The sequence below is a fragment of the Chiloscyllium plagiosum genome, chromosome 36, assembly GCF_004010195.1.
Source record: "Chiloscyllium plagiosum isolate BGI_BamShark_2017 chromosome 36, ASM401019v2, whole genome shotgun sequence".
Classification (NCBI taxonomy): Eukaryota; Metazoa; Chordata; class Chondrichthyes; order Orectolobiformes; family Hemiscylliidae; genus Chiloscyllium; species Chiloscyllium plagiosum.
In genome coordinates, this window is record NC_057745.1 from 32,262,618 (window position 1) to 32,285,225 (window position 22,608).

A 22,608-nucleotide genomic window follows, 5' to 3' on the forward strand; every position below is an offset into this window, starting at 1 on the left:
GTAGGAAGATCATAATTGCACACAATATTCCAAAAATGTCCTGTACAGCTGCAACATGACCTCCCAACTCCTATACTCAATGCTCTGACCAATAAAAGAAAGCACACCAAACATCATCTTCACTGTCCTATGTACCGGTGACTCTACTTTCAAGGAATTATGAACCTGTACTCCAAGGTCTCTTTGTTCAGCAACACTGCCCAGGACCTTACCATTAAGTGTCTAAGCCCTGCTCTGATTTGCTTTTCCAAAATGCAGCACATTTATCTAAATTAAACTCCATCTGTCACTCTGCAGCCCATTAAGTGTTGGCAATGCAATGTTATAACCAGCACACATTTTAAACTTTTGCCCTTTAGAATCAGCATCCTCAATGTGTCAAGTGCATCATAGCCAATTCATGTTGACAAAATGTGCATGATAGCAGAACGACCTGTACTCATTGGAATTTAGAAGAATGAGGAGGGATCTTATAGAAATATAAATTTATGAAGGAAATAGATAACAGCAAGAAAATAGTGTTTACTGGCCGGTGAAATTAGAATAAGGGGGCGTAGCCTCAAAATAAGGGGGAGCAGTTTAGGATTGAGATGAGGAGGAACTTCTTCACTCAAAGGGTTGTGAATCTGTAGAATTCCCTGCCCAGTGAAGCAGTTGAGGCTGTCTCATTGAATGTTTTTAAGGCAAAGATAGATAGATGTTTGAACAGTAAAGGAATTAAGGGTGACAGTGAGCGGGTGGGTAAGTTGCCCTGAATCCACAAAGAAATCACCCATGATCTTATTGAATGGTGGAGCAGGCTCAAGGGGCCAGATGGCCTACTCCTAGTTCCTATGCAAGGCTGATAGATTCTTTATCAGTAGGGAAATCAAGGTTTATGGGGAAAATGCAGGAATGTGAAGAATGGCAGATCAGCAAAGATCCTATTGAATGACTGGAAGAGCTGAACGGCCCTTATTCTTATCACCTTAAGATTTGTCGAGTGCTCATTGCAATGTTGCAATGAAGTCAAACACAAGTTCGAGGAACAACACTTTATTTCCTACTTAGGCACTTAACAGCCTCGAGATCTCGATATTGAATTCCAAAACTTCAGAAACTGACCACATGGTGTGTGTTCTCCATTTTCTTCCTCTCTGAGCCCCTACAGCTTTGTCTTGCTTGTATTTTGCTCTTAGTAGAGTGTTATATCAATTTACATCTTTTTCTCTTTCACCACCATCAGCAACACCTTTGCCTTTCCACCACCTGCCACTTTGCTCCTCATTTGGCTCAGTAAAAAGTAAATAAAAAAAAAGTTTCCAACACTTTCAGTTCTGAACAGTGGTCAAACCAGACTCAAAATGTTAACTCATTGCCTGCTCTACAGCTATTGCCAAACTTGAATTTCTCCAACACTCTGTCTCGATATTACCACCCACCTATGCTGATGCACCTCCAGATCCCTCTACCCTTTTTACTCTTTAGATTTGTTACAAATATTGTGTGTTTCTCCCTATCCCTTCAGCATCACCTCAGGCTTTTCTGCATTAAATTTAATTCGCCACTTTACTGCGCATCCTGTTAGCCTATACCTTTTCGCAGTCAACTGGTATAAGTTTCCCTTATGCCTAACCTCCAAGTATGATTGATAGTTTTGTAAAATTTTACTCTTTGTTCTAACAACTTAAAAAAAAATTGCACATATCAAAAAAAGCAGTGGTGCTTGGTGAATGAATTGTCTGTCATCCTACAGTCTGGAGAACAACTATGCTCAATTTGGCCATGATGGAATTGGGGTTTATACCTACAGTGTGTTAAAAATCATTCAAACATTGAACTTACAAAGCACAGAAGGCTATAAATGTACCTTCTCTGCCATTCAGTGACTGATTTGCATTAGGATTCCATTTATCTGCCTCAGCTTCTAGGGGAAAAAAAGCTGTCATCCCAAATTTTCAATTATTAATCAAGCTACAGTTTTTTTGAGAGAATTCCACACATGTATCACAATGTGTGCAAAAAAGCATTTCTTAAAAATCAAAGCCAGGATATTCAGATTAAGGTTATGGCCCTTAACTTAGATACTCCCTTAAAACCTCATCAACCTCAATCAAATTGCTCATCGCTGTTTAATGTTCTGGGAAAAACAAACTAATTTATGAAATCACTCCTCAAATTTAGTTCTTGCTGACCAAAAAGATTCTAACAGGGGCTTTCCCAAACATTCCAATACATCCTTTCCAAGGTAGTGTGCCTAGGCTTTATACAGCACCCAAGTGGGATCTAATCAGGACTTTGTACAGGTACAACATAAATTCCTTACTATTATATCTTAACATCTAGTTAAGAAGGTGAACTTTTTTTATTGTATATTTTACTCATGACTGATACATTTTACTAAGTGCTGTATATGGACCACTAAATCCCTTTGGACTTTATCCCTAAGTGTTCACCACTTTTAAAAAAAAAATGCTCAGATTGATTCTTCTTTGGTTCATAATGGGATGTCCTTAAACCTAATTGCTGATGTCCATCTGCCTTAGTTTTCCCCACTCACAAACTATCAAAGTTCAAAATCACTCAAGGTTGGGATACAGACAGACTCTAACCTCTCACCTTTAATGTATAGTCTGAGCTGAGATGTCACTTTTTTAAAAAAATAAAACCTTAAATTACCTCAGGACCCTGACTTAAAAGAAGTTCTGGGATTTACATATTAATCAATTGAAACTTGCAACCCCATTCTAGGTGATTAAAGACTTAATAGCAATCTAGGTTTGTTCAATACATTGCATCAGTTGTATGATACTTTGGTCTTTTACTATAAATTCTGTGGCCTATGATCCTGCTCCAAAGGAGCAGCGCTCCAAAAGCTTGTACTTCCAAATAAACCTGTTGGACTATAACCTGGTGTTAAGAATTTTTTTAAATTTTGTCCATCCATCATAAACTATCAAGGTCTCTTTGGAACGTTATGCTCCCATCTCAGCAAAGTTGGATTGATGACTCACCATTGTTTCATCAAAGTTATGAATAAATGTAGTGAATAACAACAGATTCTTGTGGGACATCACCAATCACTTTCATCCAAGTCATGTATGTATTGGTCAAGTAAATACTGGTACCTGAAAAGTTCACTTTCTTTCCACAAACACTGAGTATTTCCAGCATTTTCTGTTATCACAGTCACATTGAATCGAATATTTATCTTCAATTATCAAACCTCATAACCAGGCTAATAACTTCCATTTAAATTTTGTTGGTTTTACGTTTGATTAACAATCCCCTCTTTGGAACCTTATCGAATGCCTCCTGGAAGTCCATATAAACTGCATTCACTGACATTCCTCTCTCTAGAACATTAGTTACTTCCTCAATAAATCAAATCAGGCTCAACAGCCACAATTACATTTCAGAAACCCCGACTGCTTCTGCTTAATCACGCCAAATTCCTCAAAATAATCACTCTCGTTCTCCTTCTTTGTAGATTCCAATTATTCCTCAAACCTAAACGAATAGCTCCACAATTTTTCTCAGTCACCCTTCTTAAGTAATTGAGAGAGATTTTCCAATCTAAAAAGAACAATTCCTGAGTCAAACATGCTTTGGAAGGTTATGACTAAAGCATCTGCGATTTCTCCAACCATTTCAATTAACCCCTTGGGGTGGAAACCATCAGCTCCTGGAGCTTTGTTAGTATCTTGCACCATTATCAATTGTAATAGTTTCTTATTCACTTCATATGTTTCAGCTCTTGTTTTGTTTTTAAACCTCGATGAGTCTTTTCCTCCATGGTGAAGGTTGACATAAATCTGTGACTCTTTCGTTTGCAATACAACCCCACTATTTTTGAAGGATCTACATGCTACTAACAATCTTTGTTTGCTGTCCATGGAGTCACTTCAAATTCCTTTAATTTGCAATATTCTTTACACTTATGTACTTTTCTTTAGATTTAAATTATCTTCCATCTTTTTTAATTGTTTCAGATCATTATCTTTCCTGCTCGTGGGAAAGATATATGGCTCCATTTTAAGAGAACTGGCTAGCTTACCTCTGGAACCTTTTCCTTGGGATAACTGACTCTTGCCATCACAGTGCAGCAGACCTGGTAAAACTAAAAGAAAAACTACAAAAAGCAGTAGGTGATACGTGAATGCTTTTGGTGTTCCTGGGCCAAATGTCCTTTTTCCACAAAGTCTATCCTCAGGTGCAAGAGTCAGTAGGGGTGCCTGCCACACAGGTGGCTTATTTTGAAGAAGCAAATGCTTTTGTAAAGAAGGCAACAAATTAACAGGCTGTGTTATTCTACATTGTGGAAACCTCTCTGATGAGCAGCTAGTGGAAATGTCCTTGACAGCAGATTGGGCCTTGATGTTCTTGTCAGTTTTCATTTCCAATCTGTAAATGAGATCAGTAAATCAGAGTTAATATTTGCAAACACAAGGTCACTGTGTGCACCCTGAAAATGACTTGAGCATTAAGCACCGGCACTACAGCCACTAGGACTACAGGGAGGGAACAGCCGATGATTGGGGCGAGGATCCCCTATTGGGTCATGCCCAATGAGGTAGCCCAAGACTATGTCTATTGGCTGCCAAGTTCCCAGGGTTTCTTTCCTCGTTATTAGATGTTACATGGTTTCCACCTCTATCTCTCCCTCCCCTCAACTTGGCTATTCTCCTGAATCACTTAAATCTTCTCCGGACCCACCTTGTGCTTCCTTATTTGATTCCCACGGGGGCTTGCTAACCAGCTGTCTCTGTGTTTGCCATCCTTGGCAGATTCCCAATACCTTTGGTCCAATCAGAAGTTCAGCAGGTTATGTAGCCCCACATCAATGCAGCAGTGTACTAGGAGGTATTTGTGATTTTTTAAAAATGTTTGTTCAAGGGATGTGGGTATTGCTGACCAGGTCAGTATTTCTTCCTCGTTTGAAATTCCTGCACTCTGACACCGGGGCATTGGCCCTGAAAAATGTGCAGGGAGGTGCTGGGAGCATGGTACTGAGTGAAATGCTCATATAGAGAGCCAGTGCAAAGATGACAGATCAAAAGACCCTTTCTGCATTGGAACAGTTTGTTGAAGAGGAGGGAGTTGAATGTTGGCAAGTCAACAAAGTCAGTCCTCACCCAGGCCTTAATTATCTTCAATTGCTGCTCATTTCATCCCTCCCACCCCACCCCAAGCACCCATCTTTCCTCATCTTCTCCACCAAGCCCCACTTTCCCGCCATTCTTCACACTACTTTTATTTCTCCTTATTTCCTTAAAAGTAGAGTCCTTTTAAACCGCAGTTTACTTTATCAGAACGTGAATATTTCGAGAGTACTGGAGGTAATTGTGTTAGTTGAAGACTTGCAAGTATCACCATCTGCCATGTGATTTGAGGGGTGAACGGGATGAAATGTGAATTAGAAAATACAAGTGGCGGAAAAAAAATGATCCAAATTTACACCCACGGAAACTTCGGGCAACAACAGGGCAGAGAGGTGTGGTGCTGTTAGGTGCATTCCCGGAGGGGAGTACCTGCCTCAGGCCGGCACTAACTTGCCTGGTGATGGCCACTCGGGCAATCTACACGGCTAGCCCTCTTCCCCCTCGGGCCGGCCATTAATCACCTCACGGTCTAATTAAAGCGGTCAGGACTAATTCAACACCAAAAACAAAACCCCTGACAAGTTAACACTACAGGCTGTAACAGCGAATTAAATGCGCTGCTAATTAGACACTACAAACCCAATTAACAGCAGAGTTCAGAAACCAAACTGTAGCTCCGTCCTTTTCTAAATGTCACCAATTAAACTGATCGGCAAAGCGTAGGAGGAATTTTTACCTGTCGCCGTTACACTGGCCAACTTCGATAAATATACATTTCTAAAATTTCGACTTGGCCGAGTGAGTTCCTTCTTAACTCTGCAAAATCTCATTTAAGGCTTTAAAAAAAAAACTCCCACTTCCCCCAGTTGAACTCTGTTTCTTATGAAGAGCTCTAACTTATTATTAAAGGGTCCCCATCCCGGTTACAAACACCTACAAGTCTCGCTTACCTTACTGGCTGTGGATTGCTATCAGAAGTCAGCCTTGAGGATTGGGTCCTTATATCAATTTTACTACTCGCATAGAGGATGTTCGGTGTCTGCCCTCCAGCCTGTCTCCCGCTTACACAAGCTGCAGTTCTGGGGAACATCCCAAGGAACCATGTCCAAATTCGTCAGCTCCAGCAATGATCTCGTCAAACTAGCTGGAGTCATCAATGGAAACAAAACTCCACTTGTTCAATTTTAGCCTTTTAAAAAAAATATTTGTTTTGATGGTTTTTTTTTACAAGGCAAGTCTGCGACTGGGAATCTATTTGGCACATTACATGCTCTAAGTTTCTAATAATGTTGGATAAGGCTGTGAAACTTTCTCGCCCAAGGGTGGGGGCAACTGATCTGTCACTTTCTGCTTGATGGAAAGAAATTGGAAAGAATTGACATGCGGTTACTCCAATTAAAAATTGGAAGGAATTTTCATTGCTGAAGTCGTTAAATCCACACCAATAAAAGGAGGAATATGGAGATTAAATCTGCCATTTAAAATAAATCTAAAATTGTTGCAAAACATTGGAAGAGACACTGCAATCATTTTCCTTGGGCTTTCCAATGAGGTGGAACTATTTAAAACGCTGAATGATATCCATGAGCTGAAGAAGTTCTTTGTCACTTGGATTTTTGTCTTACTTTGCTGATGTAATAGATTTAACAGCATTCTTGCATTTTCTAAAACAAAAGCTGGGAGTGCTCACACGCGATGAAGGTTGAGGATTTTCTGTGGATACAGACAGTGGGCTGGTGGAAAGTGCAGCTCTCTACTGGGTGGAGGTCAGCACTACCCGGCTCTCCATTCTCCCCCCCACCCCCGGGCTTGTCTTCCTCTGGACTGTGGCCGGTGCCCGGACAGTATCCACGTGGCAGCGCCCGGAGAACCCAGGACCAGTTCCCCTCGCCCCGGTCATCCCCTCCACCACACCGGGGCCAGGAATCCTCCTTCAGCTGAAACAGCCAACCCAGCGCCATCCCATCCTCAGCCGCCTGAAAAAAAAATCAACCAGCTGGAGCCGATTGGTGCCTTCCGGGGGGGGGGGGGAGAAATACCCACACTCAGTCTGGGGCTGCACTTCAGTGACGGCGGCTAGGGCAGAGACAGAGAGAGAGGGGGGTGGGGGAGTCAGGCTGCCTCGCTCCCACTGCCGCCTTCACCCACCCCCGGGCTGTAGGTGTTTGCAATGCACCGAGAGCCAGACAGATCCCTGGGGATTACTGCCATTTAGGGAGTGTTTAGTCCAAATCAATCATGGCTCGGAGGTAGTTAATCCAGCTGTTTGTTATTACCAGCAGACAACCGGAATAGCTCTGAGCTCAAGTATCTTGTATTGCAAATATACTATTTTGAATCTCTTCATTTCTGCCATGCCATATCCCCCCCCCCCCCTTCCATTTATTCCTCTCACATCCTCTCCACTCTTTGCCATTCCCTAATCCCATTCCACCCCTCCTGTGCCATTCTCTCCACCCATGTGTCCCAATGCATTTTCCCCTCTTCCATGCTATCAGAGCCTTCCCCTGCCCAACCTCCAATGACATCCCACTGGGGCATCCTTGTTCAGGAGTCATTGACATTAAGGATTTTCCTTCCAATTCATTGGCTGAAATGTCACCAAAATTTCCAGTGTTATCGTCTTCCAAATGCTGGTTCATGTTATAGTGAGTGTCAGTTTTCAAATTACTAGAATGAGCAACCATTGTACCTTCTAACATATAAACAATGTGTAGGAATGGGGTTGCTAGTTTGAGACAACATTGCCTTGTGGAGTCTATTATTGTTCAGACTTGGAAAAGAAGATTGCAGCATGTTTTCTGAATGGAAATTGATGTTGTCACCTAACATAAACTGAACAGACATCCAGTTTATTTCCAGCACCAAATCAGTGCTAACTCATTCTGAAGTCAGATGGTGAAGAAAGAAACCAGATGTCAACATTTCACGAAATGCAACATTTATTTACAGGACGGAACAATAATATGTTTGCCTCCTCCATAACTACTCCAGCCTCCCAGAAGGCTCTGTTTAATTCTTTGCAGATCTTCATATGTTTTCCGTCCTTGGAGAACGTCTGAAGTATTGGAAAAACTTTACTTGAGATTAACACCTGCTTGAAGACGTGAACAGTCCTATCGTCAAGAGATCCTGGAATAAGATTTGGAGCCCAGACCTTTCTGGCTCAGAAATTGGTGTGCTACCAAATGCATCATGGCGAAAGTGAGGACTGCAGATGCTGGAGATTAGAGTCGAGAGTACGGTGTTGGAAAAGCACAGCAGGTCAGGCAGCATCCGAAGAGCAGGAAAATCGATGTTTCGGGCAAATGTCTGAATAAGGGCTTTTGCCCGAAACATCGATTTTCCTGCTCTCGGATGCTGCCTGACTTGCTGTGCTTTTCCAGCACCACACTACCAAATGCAATATGTCAGCTTAAGACTTTTTAATGTGCTCAAGACATTTAATCAATCAATACCCTTCAATCACCATTCATGATAAGAAATAAAAGCAAGAGAGGGCCATTCAGCCCATCAAGCCTGTCCCATCCTTCAAAAAGATTTTGGCCAATCTTCCACTTCAACACCATTTTCCTGAAACTATCCATATTTGCCTTAAATTTTTTAATATGTAAAAAATTATCAATCTCTGTCTTCAACAAACTCAAAATACTGAGCCTCCACATCCTCTGGAGCAGAGAATTCCATAGGCTGCCCACCTTGTGAGGGACGAAATTCCTCCTTACCTCAGAACTAAATGACTTGCTCTTCATTCTGAGACTGTATCTTCTGATTCTAGATTCTCCTCCAGTCAGAAACATCCTTTGTGTTTCGACTGGGTTGATTCATGAAAGAATGTTCCCCAATCTTCTAAACTCAGGGAATATAGACCCAGTCTGTTTAATATTTCCTCATAATACATTCCTTCTATCCTGGGTGAATATGATAAACCTTAGTTGCGCTCCCTCTATGGCAGGTATATCTTTCTTTGGGTAAGAAGACCAGGCATGGTCTCACCAAGGCTCTATATAAATTAAGAAAGACCAATTTTACTTCTGTACTCAAATCCTTGTTATAAAGGCCAGCATTTGCTGGTCACTTCAGAATGAGTTAACACCAATTTGGTGCTGGGAATAAACTGGATGTCTGTTCAGTTGATTAGATTAGATTACTTACAGTGTGGAAACAGGCCCTTCGGCCCGATAAGTCCACACCGCCCCGCCGAAGCGCAACCCACCCATACCCCTACATTTACCCCTTTTACCTAACACTACGGGCAATTTAGCATGGCCAATTCACCTGACCAGCACATCTTTGGACTGTGGGAGGAAACCGGAGCACCCGGAGGAAACCCACGCAGACACGGGGAGAATGTGCAAACTCCACACAGTCAGTCGCCTGAGGTGGGAATTGAACCCGGGTCTCTGGCGCTGTGAGGCAGCAGTGCTAACCACTGTGCCACCATGCCGCCCATCAATCTCCATTTAGAAAATATGCTGTAGTCTTCTTTTTCACATTTGAACTATAATAGACTCCACACGGTAATGTTGTCTCAAACTAACAACCCCATTCCTCCATTTTATGTTAGAAGGCACAATAGTTGCATCTTCTAGGAATACTGTGCATGAGCTCATTTGAAAACTGGCTTTCACTATAACGTGAACCAACATTTGGAAGATGGTTTTGGTGATACTTGCGCCAATGAATTGGAGGGAGTTTGGAACTGACAGAGTGTTGAAACAGATTCTCTATGTAAATAGAGTCTTTTTAATGAGCAAACCCTATATTTAATTAGAATCTACTTGCACAGAAAACCCTTAATTTAAACAATTCTTACAACAGCAGACATAGCCCATGTGCAGCCCCCCGATAAAAGCAGGATTATTTTTCCAGCTGAATGCATTGAGTGGAAGATAGTTATATGCAGAAAATTAATCACTATAATTTACAGCTGCAAAGGCACAGTTTCCGGGGAATTACTTAATCATGTTCATTGCAGTCAGAACATGTGGCATCATAATACAGGCTTTGTTTGACAAATGGTTTTCTATAGTTATTGAAATATAGAGGGTTATCCTGTTCTCAAGGTGGATCTAATATTGAGGCATTTGATATGGTTTCTTGACTCAAAGTACAACAGGGTCTGTTACCCTTAAGATAGCTTACAGAAAAGGGCTTCGTGAGGGATACAACTGCAGGAGAAATTGCATTCTTGACTGATTGACTATTGTGCTCTTCATTCCAAATCTCAAGAGAAGCACGGACAATTTGTCACTAATAATTAGGCTGGGTATTACAGCCAACTTCGTTACACTTATGGCAGGATCAAGCCGGTATTACAAAATACTTCTCAACAATCTTGCCAGAACCAGCCTCCTGAATTGTTGCATCTAAACTTGCCGTTGTATGAAGACAACAAGAGAGCTCCTTAGTCATGGCAGCCTCACTGGAGGAGGTGTGTTCTTTGCAGGCTAGTTGGGGACTGCATGTGCACCTCAAATAATAAGCAAGTGGGATGGAAGGGAAATTCCTCTACTGGATCACTCCTAGCCTCAATTGCGCCCTTACATTAATGTAACATCCTCCTTGCAGCCTGGAGCCACCAACTGCTTCCATGAAGCTTTTGGCCTCTGTGTTTGGTTGAGAAGAGGGAGAGTAGACCTGCCATTATCTAAATGGAAAGGTAATTGTAGAAACACCCCTGAATGGAACCTCTGCAATGTAAAGTATAAAGTATCCCACCTCCTGTATGGAGCCAGCTATAACCCACCTGGCTAAAGGGGAGAATCGAGAATCATGCCCATGTAGCTGTGCACTACCCTCCCCCCACACCCCAACTCCCAATTTCCTGGCTTTTCATTCTCCTTAGCTATCACCACAGGGCCCAGAAGGTTCAGCACAATAGGTTAGACAGGAGATATTTCTGATGGGACTTTTGAATAGAATGCAGGTATTTCCATTCAGAAATCGAGAAAAGCTTATCACAGCAAACCCAGAACTGGAAAGAGAAGATAGAATGGTAAAGTAAATGAGGTAATAATGAATAGATGACACAAAGTTTGAGTTTGAAATGCCTGGACTGCAAGGAAAGCGAGCAAGCGATAAGAAGTTTCGGTATCTTTGATTTAACTAGGCATCAGTTGAAACATGGGGAGGATGTGAAGAAGAGGAGTGGGTTTATGGTAGTGAGGAATTTGCCATTGGTGAGTTAGTCAGAGACCGATGCTTCCATTTAGGAGGTGCTGGGATTCATGTGTTGCCAAGTAGTGACCAGCCACTTTAGCTACACACGGTCAAGTAATACAATGACTCATGCAATGAGGGGGGGTGTGGTCAAGAGGTCCACCATTACTGCACAGGGTTGAAGGTGCAGGCACCATTTTTAAAATGCACTTGGACAGGCATTCAATGCATTCAATCCTGCAGCACCAGTGACACTACAGCTATCATTGGAATACTTGGACCTTTCATGCCTGTGGAAATCCAATTCTGCTATCAGGGAGACATCTCAGAGCAGGCAGATAACCAGAGGTCCCATGGTTCAGCATTTCCTCACTTCACATTCTCCGCCAGGTTGCTCACAAAAAGTGGGAGATGCTGCTTCCTGGTGCTGGCAGCAGGAGGCTCTCTCCTCTGTCCTGAGCAGACTTGGCAAGTTAGTGGCAGTAGGACCCACTCCAGAACCTGGCTCCAGTGTAGAAAGAGAGTGAACAAATTGCTGTGCTCTGAAAGGGTAAGTGGCCCTACATAGTCACTGCAAAGTGACACTCTCCAAGGTGTCCCGGAATGTAACTGTGCAAGTCCAGTAGGGTGTCAGACAGTAGAGTTGCAATCTTTAGCCGCAGATGCCGCATGTAGATCGAATGTGGAAACTACTTCATTTTGCTTGTGTGGTACCCATTTCAGGAGAGTGTGGCTGTCAAGCACTTACTGGGCTGGACTTGGTCCTCCTTATGAGCTGTCATAGGCATGTACAGAACATTGGAATGACAATCAATCATTCTGTCTGGCCACAGGAGAAAATCTCTCCTAATATTGAGGAGTGTTCAAGGCCTGGTGGAGGAATCCCTGCTATACCAGAGGGAGAATCAGGACTGAGCCTGTGCACATGGAGAGAACAAAGTTTCTCAGCCACCCAATGAGGATGTCTCCTGCCTACTGTTGACAAATGGACATACAGGAGTATGTAGAAAGTCGGAGGAGTTGTACAGGAGTATGATACGAAAGTCGGAGGAGTTGTTGACAGTGAGGAAGGATGTGGCAGGTTACAGCAGGATATAGAGAGGGCCTGTACTGCGCTGTATTCTTCTATGTTCTATGAGTAAGGCTGCAACATTGTTTAGAAAAGAGATTGTGTTTAGACATCAATTATTTATTTCTGTTCTTCATTGCAGGTTCTCAAAGCAAGTTCAAAAGGAGATAGCTTTCCTCCACTCCCACCTCCAATTCCACCCCCAGTTCCAACTCTGTTCCAGGAGAATTTAGAAGAGTGAGGGGAGACTTAGTTAGTTTTCAAGATCATGAAAAGCCTTGATAAAATGAACGTGGAGAGGGTAAATCCAGAATTAGGGGACACTCTTTTAAAGCTAGATGTTAACTTTTAGGTCTGAGAGGAGGAGAATATTTTTCCTCAGAGTTATGTAACTAGATCTTTCTAGCTTAGAAGGGAATAGCGAGGGAGCCCTGCCACCCCACGTTTCCTGTACCACTGACGCCATTGCATGTGACAGGCCTGATGGAGGATGTAGCTGTAGAGGAGACCCTCAGCAGGTTAGAGCTCTTCAGGCCTCAGATCAACAGGGAATGGCTCAGAACAGGCAATCTCCACCACAATGTGACTGCACCTCAACATAGTGGGTAGAAAAGAAAGGTCAAGCTTTCTAAAGGTCGAATGATGGCACGAGTGTTTATCACTACATAGAAGAAACACTCTTGTAAATATACGTTTCATCTCACTTTATTGACAGAAACTGTACATTGATGATGTTGCTAGTTGCTGCAATGGTTGTGTGGATTTAAGGGTGCCACACCTTGTTCCCAGTCAGGTTCAGATGATGGATACAACATTGATTGCCACCTCATTCTTAATGTCATTTCTGACCACCCTGACATGAAGGTTTAAACCTTGGGCATCATTTATAAAGTCAGAGGCTTGGGACATCTGGCAGCCGAGCAGGTAATGTTCATCTGATTAGCATCCCTCTGAGGCTGCTGTCTGAGCAGCATCTGCAGCAGAGTCAGTCAATGTCTTGATTACGTCTGCAATGATAGTGTTGTAGGACAACATGTCAGAGAGGCATGTGGGAGTCCCTGTCAACATACAAATGCTTGTAGCTTACAATATGGACTTGATGCAGTGAGGACCAGCAGCATTTTGCCTCTCGGGTGCTATACGTAGCAGGAATGTAACGTGTTTATACAGATAATATCCCAATTCTGCTGGCACTGATGCCGTGAGTTTGTCTGAACAGCACCTTTTGTGATAGTCGTATGTGTAATACACACAGGATCACAACACCAATAAATGATAAGGTGAACATGTCAACTACCATGCAGTCACAGATACAGAAATACAATGCAGGGTAACAAAGATGCCCACAGCCATGAGGAAACCCCAGGCTCCCAGACACCAGAGGATAACCTACAATTGTGTTGAGATGTTTTGATGTCTCACTCAGTCTGGAATCTGGTAGCATTGTGGATGCCAAGGGCCTGCCTGTCACATCATTCTATCAGGTACACAGATAGATTCTCCTGTCTACCAAGCTTCCTGTTCCTCGGAGCAGCAACTGATTCTGGCGTCTGTTTATAAACCGAGTCAACAGAAGGACTGCAAGTTAGAATTTAATAGTGAGACAAGTTGTTGAGGGAATAACATTCATTTTCAACAAAATAGAACAAGGGACTGCAGACACTGGAGATATGAAACAAACAAAAACAAAAATCACTAGAGAAACTCAGCAGATCTGACAGCATCTGTGGAGAGAACGCAGAGTTAACCTTTCAAGTGCAGTGACCCTTCTTCAGATCTGCAAAGTTAACTCTGCTTTCTCTCCACAGATGCTGTCAGATCTGCTGAGTTTCTTCAGCAATTTCTGTTTGTTTGTTTCCGATCTGCAGTCTCGAAGGATGTAAAAGGTATGAGGGGTACCATCCCAGATATGGAGTAGTATAGAAGTTGTGGATAGGCTAATGTTTTACACAGATTTAGAACTTGGGAGGGGGGGGGGGGGAAATGCAACAGTTGGTATGAAAGGGAAATGGAAAGTATTGGAATCATCTTTAGCAATGGGGAGGGTGTAAAGTTGAATTTGTAGCTTGTGTTATGCAGTATACCCGTTCTGAACTTCAAATGATTATTATATTTCAAAATTGGTCACAAAAGACTTTATAAGATGGTTGAGGAGCAAATAATTCGCATTTGTGGATTGGAACTACTGCCGCCTCAGGAAAAGAACAGTAGAAACTGATACAAATCATTCCGCCCCCCCGAAACCAATCCAGGAAAGTATTATCAAAGTAAAAGAGTTAGACAACAACAAAGATTTTGACTGTTTCAATCTCTCAAAATGTTAAACAACAAGACAGGATGGGTAATCAGCATAATCACCACTTTATTCAGAAGAGGACTTTCTGTGAAAGATCAAATAATGAGACAGCAGTATTTTCTTTTAAAATACACTGGAAGATGATGAGAGTTCCACCAAAAGCCTTGGAAGTAGCTCATCATCAAAGCAGTTGGAATAATGAACTATCTAAGCAGGAGAGCCCAACAGAAAGAAAAACTCCCCCCAGTCTGTTCCAACTGCTGGTTCATCTGACAACCAAGCTCCTGGAAATTTAAGTGAGAAATACCACAGCCACTGAGAATCCTTCACTAAACAAGGCCTCTTCAACATTTAAGTATCTACATCATCCAAAGAACAGGGCCTGCCTAGTCGGAAACAGAGATTGAATGAACTACAATTTGCAACAACTTCCCGCACTCCACCCTCGAACCCCACACCTCCAACTACAACAAGGACAGAACCCGCATCCTCACTTTCCACCCCACCAACCTCCAGATAAATCGCATTATCCTCCGCCATTTCCGCCACCTAGAAACAGACCCCACCACCAGAGGTATATTTCCCTCCCTACCCCTATGTGCATTCCGTAAAGACCATTGTCAGGTCCAAGCCCCCCACTAACCCACCCTCCCATCCCGACACCTTCCCCTGCCACCGCAGGAATTGCAAAACCTGTGCCCATACCTCCCCCCTTACATCCATCCAAGGCCGCAAAGGAGACTTTCACATCTAGCTAAGATTTACTTGCACTTCCACACACGTTAAACTGTATCCGTTGCTCCCGATGTGGTTTCCTCTACATTGGGGAGACAGGATGCCTACTTGTAGAACACTTCAAAGAACATCTCCAGAACACCTGCACGAAACACCACTCCATGGCCAACCACTTTAACTCCCCTTTCCACTTCCCCAAAGATATGCAGGTCCTTGGCCTTCTCCATCGCCAAACCCTTACCACCTGACGCCTGGAAGAACGCCTCATCTTCTGCTTTGGGACTCCCCCAACCACATGGGATCAATATAGATTTCACCAGGTTCCTCATTTCCCCTCCCCCCACCTTATCCCAGATGCAACTTTCCAACTCCGCACCACAGTCTTGAACTGTCCATCTTCCTTCCTTCCCACCTATCCACTCCACCCTTCTCTCCAACCTATCACCTTCACCACCACCTTCATCTACCAATCACCTTCTCAGCTGCCTTCAACACAAAGATGAACCCACTGACATTTAAGATGCCCTACTCTCTTCTCTAGTTGTTCTTTTCTCTTAAATGTATTAATAGAGTCATAGTCATAGAGATGTACAGCATGGAAATAGACCCTTCAGTCCAACTTGTCCATGCTGACCAGATATCCTAAATTAATCTAGTCCTTTTTGCCAGCATTTGGCTCATTTCCCTCTAAACCCTTCCTACACCCATCCAGATGCCTTTTATATGTTTAAAACCAGCCTCCACCACTTCCTCTGGCAGCTCATTCCATACACACACCACCCTTTGCATGAAAAATTTGCCCTTAAGTCCCTTTTAAATCTTTCTCCTCTTACCCTAAACCTATGCCCTCTAGTTCTGGACTCCTCCAGCCCAGGGAAAAAAACGTGGATTTTTCTGCTCCTCGGATGCTGCCTGACCTGCTGTGCTTTTCCAGCACCACTCTGATCTAAACTCTGGTTTCCAGCATCTGCAGTCCTCACTTTTGCCTAGGGAAAAGACCATGTCTATTTACCCTATCCATTCCCCTCATGATTTTATAAAGCTCTATAAGGTCACCCCTCAGCCTTCGATGCTCCAGAAAAAACAGCCCCAGCTTATTCAGCCTCTCCCTATAGCTCAACCCTCCGACCCTGGCAACATCCTTAAATCTTTTCTGAATCCTTTCAAGTTTCACAATATCGTTCCTATAGGAGGGAGACCAGAATTGCACACAGTATTCCAAAAGTGACTTAACCGATGTCCTGTACAACTGCAACATGACTTCCCAACTCTGAAACTCAAGACTCTGACCAATAAAGGAAAGCATAATAAACACCTTCTTCACTATTTTATCTATCTGCAACTCCACTTTCAAGGAACTATGAACCCGCACTCCAAGGTCTCTTTGTTCAGCAACACTCCCCAGGACGTTACCATTAAGTGTCTAAGTCCAGCCCTGATTTGCCTTTCCAAAATGCAGCACCTTACATGTATCGAAATTAAACTCCATCTGCCACTCCTTGGCCCACCGCCCCATCTGATCAAGATCCCATTGTACTCTGAGATAACTGTCTTTGTCTTTGTGTCCACTACACCTGCAATTTTGGTATCATCTGCAAACTTACTAACTATATCTCCTATGTTCACATCCAAATAATTTATATAAATGACAAAAAACAGTGGACCCAGTACTGATCCTTGTGGCATACCACTGCTCACAGGCCTCAAGTATGAAAAGCACCCTCCACCACCACTCTCTGGTTTCTACATTTGAGCCAGTTCTGTATCCAAATGACTTTTCCTCCCTGTATACCATGTGATCTAACCTTGCCAACCAGTCTATCATGAGGAACCTTGTTGAACACCTTACTGAAGTCCATACAGGTCACGTCCACCGCTCTGTCCATCAATCCTCTTTGTGACTTCTTCAAAAAACATAATTAAGTTTGTGAGACGTGATTTTCCACACACAAAGCCATGCTGACCATCCCTAGTCAGTCCTTGTCTTTCGACATACATGTAAATCCTGTTCCTCAGGATTTCCTCCAACAACCTGCCCACCTCTGATGTCAGGGTCACCGGTCTATAGTTCCCTGGCTTTTCCTTACCATCTTTCTTAAATAATGGCACCATTTTAGCCAACTTCCAGTTTTCCAGCACCTCCTTTGTGACTATTGATGATCCAAGTATTGCAGCAATTACTTTCCTAGCTTCCCACAGAGTTCTAGGGGTTTATCCACCTTTATGCATTTTAAGACAGCAGCACCTCCTCCTCTGAAATATGCACATTTTTCAAGATGTCACCATCTATTTCCCCACATTCTATATCATGCATGTCCTTCTCCACGGTAAACACTGATGCAAAATACTCGTTTAGTATCTCCTCAATCTCCAGCAGTTCCACACGTAGGCTACCTTGCTGATCTTTAAGGGCCGTATCATCAGTGAGAGTCTCTGGTGAAGCGCTGGTGGTATGCCCCGCCTCTCTTTTTATAGGTCTTGGTTTCTTAAGGTGGGTGATCTCAATTCCAGTTCTTTTTTTCAGGGGAAGGTAGATAGGGTCTAAGTTGATGTGTTTATTGGTGGAGTTCTGGTTTGAATGCAATGCCTCTAAGAATTCTTGTGCATGTCTTTGTTTCACCTAACTGAGAATGTGTGTGTTGTCCCAGTCAAAGTGGTGTCCTTCTTTGTCTGCATGTATAGTCACTTGTTTCTATACATACAGACAAAGAAGGATACCACTTTGGGAGCACATACACATCCTAGGACAGGCGAAGCAAAGACACGCACGAGAATTCTTAGACGCATCAGATTCTAACCAGAACTCCATCAGTAAACACATCGATTTAGACCCTATCTACCTTCCCCTGAAAAAAAAGAACTGGAAATGACATCACCCACCTTGAGAAACCAAGACCTATAAATAGAGAGACGGGATATACCGCCAGCACTCGGAGACTCTCACTGATGATGTTACCTAGTATGGTGATGAAACCTCTGGAAAAAAAAACCTTCCAGCTCAGCAAGCTAACTTACATACTTATCATCAACCTGAGCTACAAATCTTCTCAAAAATCGCAAAGAACATACTATCTCTCAACTCTCGTTATCTCATTTTTGAAGGCTTCCCATTTTCCAGCTGTCCCTTTACCTACAAAGTAGATTTTTTTTGAATTATCATTAACTTCATCCGCCAAGGACATCTCATATCCCCTCTTTGCCTTCCTGATTTCCTTCTTAAAGAGCCCTACACTCTTTATACTCTGAGCAGTTCAGTTGATCTCAGTTGTTTATATCCAATATGTGATCCTTTTATTTTTGACTAGAACATCAATATCTTTATTCATCCATTGTGCCCTACTCTTACCAGCCTTGCTTTTCACTCTAACAAAAACACAATGCCTCTGAATTCTCATTATCACATTTTTGAAGGCATCGCACTTGGCAGTCATCCTTTTCCCTGCGAACAGATACTCCAATCAACTTTTGAAAATTTCATGTGTCATGCCCTTAAAATTTGCCTTATTCCAATTAAGAAGTTTAACTTTTATGGAAGACTTATCCTTTTCCATAACTATTTTAAAACTAATAAAAATCTGATCACTCATCCCAAAGTATTCCCCTATTAACACTTCAGTCACTTGTCCTGCTTTATTTCCCAAGAGAAGATCACCTTTTGACCTTTCTCTAGTAGGAACACTTACATATTGATAAAGAAAATTTTCTTGAACATATATAACAAATTCTTGGCCATTTAAAGCTTTAACACTATGGCAGTCCCAGTCAATGTTTGGAAAATTAAAATTCCTTATTACAACTTTATTTTTCTTACATATATTTGAGATCTCCTAGATACTTGCTTCTCAATTTCCTTCTGACTATTGGGGGCCTACAATACAATCTCATCCCTTTATTTTAATCCATATAATTTCACTAAATGATCCCCCAGAAACATCTTCTCTAATTACAGTAGTAATGTTTGCCTTAATCAAAAATGTAACTCCTCACCCTCTCTTCCCTTAATTGTTTAGAGAAGGGAGGTGGGAGCTTCCTAAAAGTTTACAGGCTCCCAAAATAGAACTAGCAAATCTCCCCACCAATATATTACGAATATTCCAACAATTCAACCAATGGAATCACAGAATTCCTACACTGGAAAGAGGTCATTCAGCCCATTGAGTTTGCACCAACCTTCTGAACAGGATTCCACCCGGACCCAGCTTCCCACTCTATCCTGGCACATCTTTGGATTGTGGGATGAAACCGGAGGAAACCCACAAACACGGGGAGAATTTGTAAACTCCACGTAGACAGTCACCCATGGCTGGAATCAAACCCAGGTCCCTGATGCTCAGGCAGTAATACTAACCACTGAGCAACTGTACCACTCAGTGCGTTGAAAGAGAAATAAAGGTTGTACGCTTAAGTATTAGATCTGAAAGACATTAATTAATATAAAATATACTCATGAGAAACAGAATAGAGAGTTGAAGAATGGAGAATTGGAAACATTAATTTGAAGAAAGAACAGGAGAGGGGGGGGAACTGACCTGCATGCTGACAAATTGGGAGGAACGATAGGTTAATCAACTCCTTGAATTTATTCCAACATTTCATTAAGATCACGGCTGACCTAATTATGGGTCTCAATTCTACTTTCCAGCCTACCCGTTATACTCATGACACTCTTGTTAATCGAGGAGGTATCTTAGTCTACTATCAAGATTTTCAACCACCTCCACTGTTTTTTGAAGAGAGTTCCATATACTGTCAACACCCAGAGAAAAGAATTCTTCTACTCCTTCGTCTTAAAGGCCTTATTCTTACCTTATTTGTAAACTTTGTCACTTTGTTGTTCGAGTCGCTCCCATAGGAGGAAGCACACTTTCAGCATCAGCTCTGTCAAGTCCCTTCAGGACTTTAGGTTTGTCAGTAACATTTTGAATAATGTAGGGTTATCCTGAGCTAAGAAAATTAATTGAGGGTAATCAGTGAATCAGTTAAAGCTCAGAAAGTAACATGAGGGGAAATTGGATCACTACAATTATGATGAAATATCATATGATGGTGAAAAATTAAGTATATGAAGCAGAACTTGCCAAATGCAAGATGTCCTAAACACTGACTAACAATGCAGATGTTATGAATAAAATACCAGACTTGAGCAAAAATGAGAAGTGTAGGTTGCCAAGATCAGGTTTTCAATGAGGATATTAAAACTTAATAGGTTTACTCATGCATGACTGAAAGTTGAAAAGTTAGACAGAGTTATCAAGTTTAGAGGGTTATATCGATATCAAATGAACTTAATGAAATTAGAGAAATTCTGAGCTACTGGAGATCAAAATTCATTAATTCAAGGAGTTTTATTTGAGCAAAATGGATACAAACCAATGGATTTAGTTTTGGAAATTGGCACAGAAATCATTGGAGAGGAATTAGCAGTGAAGAGTTAGAAAAAGATGAACATTTGGTTTTGGTGAGAGTAATGAACAATCATGAACTTCGGTTTGAATAAACAGTGAGGAATGGGAGCAAATGAATACTGACAGAATTAGATTCAAGAAAGCAAATGATGTAGTGGACACAGTTTTAAGTGTCTTGATGTTTTCTTGCTGTAAGAGAAACCTTGGCTCAGTGTTACCACCCATGTCTCATAATCAGATAGTACAAACTCAAATCCCATCCCGATCGGTTATATGCCCTGCATTAAAATAAATACATTTCAGACCCACTATGTTTATTAACTTGGCCCTGCCTGTTCTCATTAAACTTACTTGATTTAACCTCTCCCTTCCTCTCAATCACTCCACATATTGACATCCTGCTCTAGATCTCCAACACACACCAATCTCCACCTGTCTATCTCACACACGCAAACATATACTATATTCAGGATTAAAGTAATCGACAAGTCCCTAGAATTCTACAAATTCACAACCCTCTGAGTGAAGAAATTTCTCATTTCATTCCTAAATATTTAAAATCCTCGATCTAGAGACAAAGTCCCCAGTTTCAGTCACTTTGTTCGGTCATTATCTTGTAGCTATTTGTGGGACCTTGCTGTACACATATTGGTTGCCATATTTTACTGACAACAATAGCTGAAAACTACTTCAGTGCCTGCATTTTTGGGATGCTCAGGATTGTGAAAAGCGATATTTAATGTAAAGAAAACACATTGATTATTTGCACAAGTGTCCAAACCTTGCAGCTATTGATAGAACCACTTCCTAAAGTGAACAGGGTACAGCTCCTAACAAATGTGTGTGACTAAACCATAACAAGTGATGCAGCTGGAAAAAAAATCTTAAATGTCACAGGAATTACATTGAATACAAGTCAATCAGATTTTTAAATCTTGTAGAGGCTAATAGTTTCCATCTCAGTTGTGTTTCAAACTTGCTCACCATAAACTACCCAGACAGTTTTTTTTGTGGATTATGGCACTGGACTTTGGCAGGAAACTATCAAAATTTTGGGAACTCTACATAACCCTCAAGAACACAACGACACAGTTATGAAGAGTTACAAATTTAGTTAGGAGGATAGATTGGATGGACTGGGGTTATTTTCCTTGGAGCAGAGGAAACTGATGGGGCACATGATTGAGATATGTAAAAATATGAGGGGCACAGAGACAGTAGACAAAGAGGAACTTTTTCCCTTAGTGACTAGTGACATAGATTTAAGGAGCAAGAGGTTTAGAAGAGACACGAAGATATTTTTTCCACCCAGAGGGTATCTGTGAGGGTAGTAGAGGCAGAAATGCTTATAATATTAGTAGATTTTGATATGTATTTGTGGTGTCAAAGTGTGCCAGGCTATAGGCCAAGTGCCAGAAAATGTGATTGGAATAGCTAGGTGCTTGTTTTTGACTGGCATGGGCTCAATGAGCCTTTTTCTGTGCTACAGACCTCTACAACTGTAATTCTCATCAAAACACGAACTAGGTTTTACCTGCCCTAGACAATCAGCTGCTTTATATTTCCAAAGATAGTGATTACTTGTGCCAACTAGTGAATCTCACCAAACATTTTAAACAAAAACTCCAGCCTTGAAATTACACGAAGGGATTATTCCTCTACCATTTTGATAAGGCCCTAAACCATTTAAGATCAACAGGCTGAAACTCCTGAAAAGGAACTTGTAATTTCAAATGAAACATTTCTAACTGGTATCCTACAGAGCAATTTGAAAGCACCAGTGTCTGTCACATTTCCAGGTCCTGGTAGCTTCACTTAGTTAGGAACTGATATGGAGGCTTGTCTTTTAGCTGGATACAT

At 41.9% G+C, this 22,608-nt stretch overlaps 1 protein-coding gene across 1 annotated transcript in view; it reads right to left on the reverse strand.

Moving 5' to 3' along the window:
- LOC122541088 (cell surface hyaluronidase-like) overlaps positions 1–6,775 on the reverse strand; it is a 146,242-nt gene extending 139,467 nt beyond the window's left edge. The window contains exons 1-2 of the mRNA XM_043677617.1: positions 6,032–6,775; positions 4,037–4,383 (exon numbers count right to left, since the gene is read on the reverse strand). Coding sequence (XP_043533552.1) covers positions 4,037–4,383; positions 6,032–6,171 — 487 coding nt within the window. The 5' untranslated portion in view covers positions 6,172–6,775. The remainder of the gene's footprint in view (positions 1–4,036; positions 4,384–6,031) is intronic.
- Positions 6,776–22,608: the final 15,833 nt, after the last annotated feature.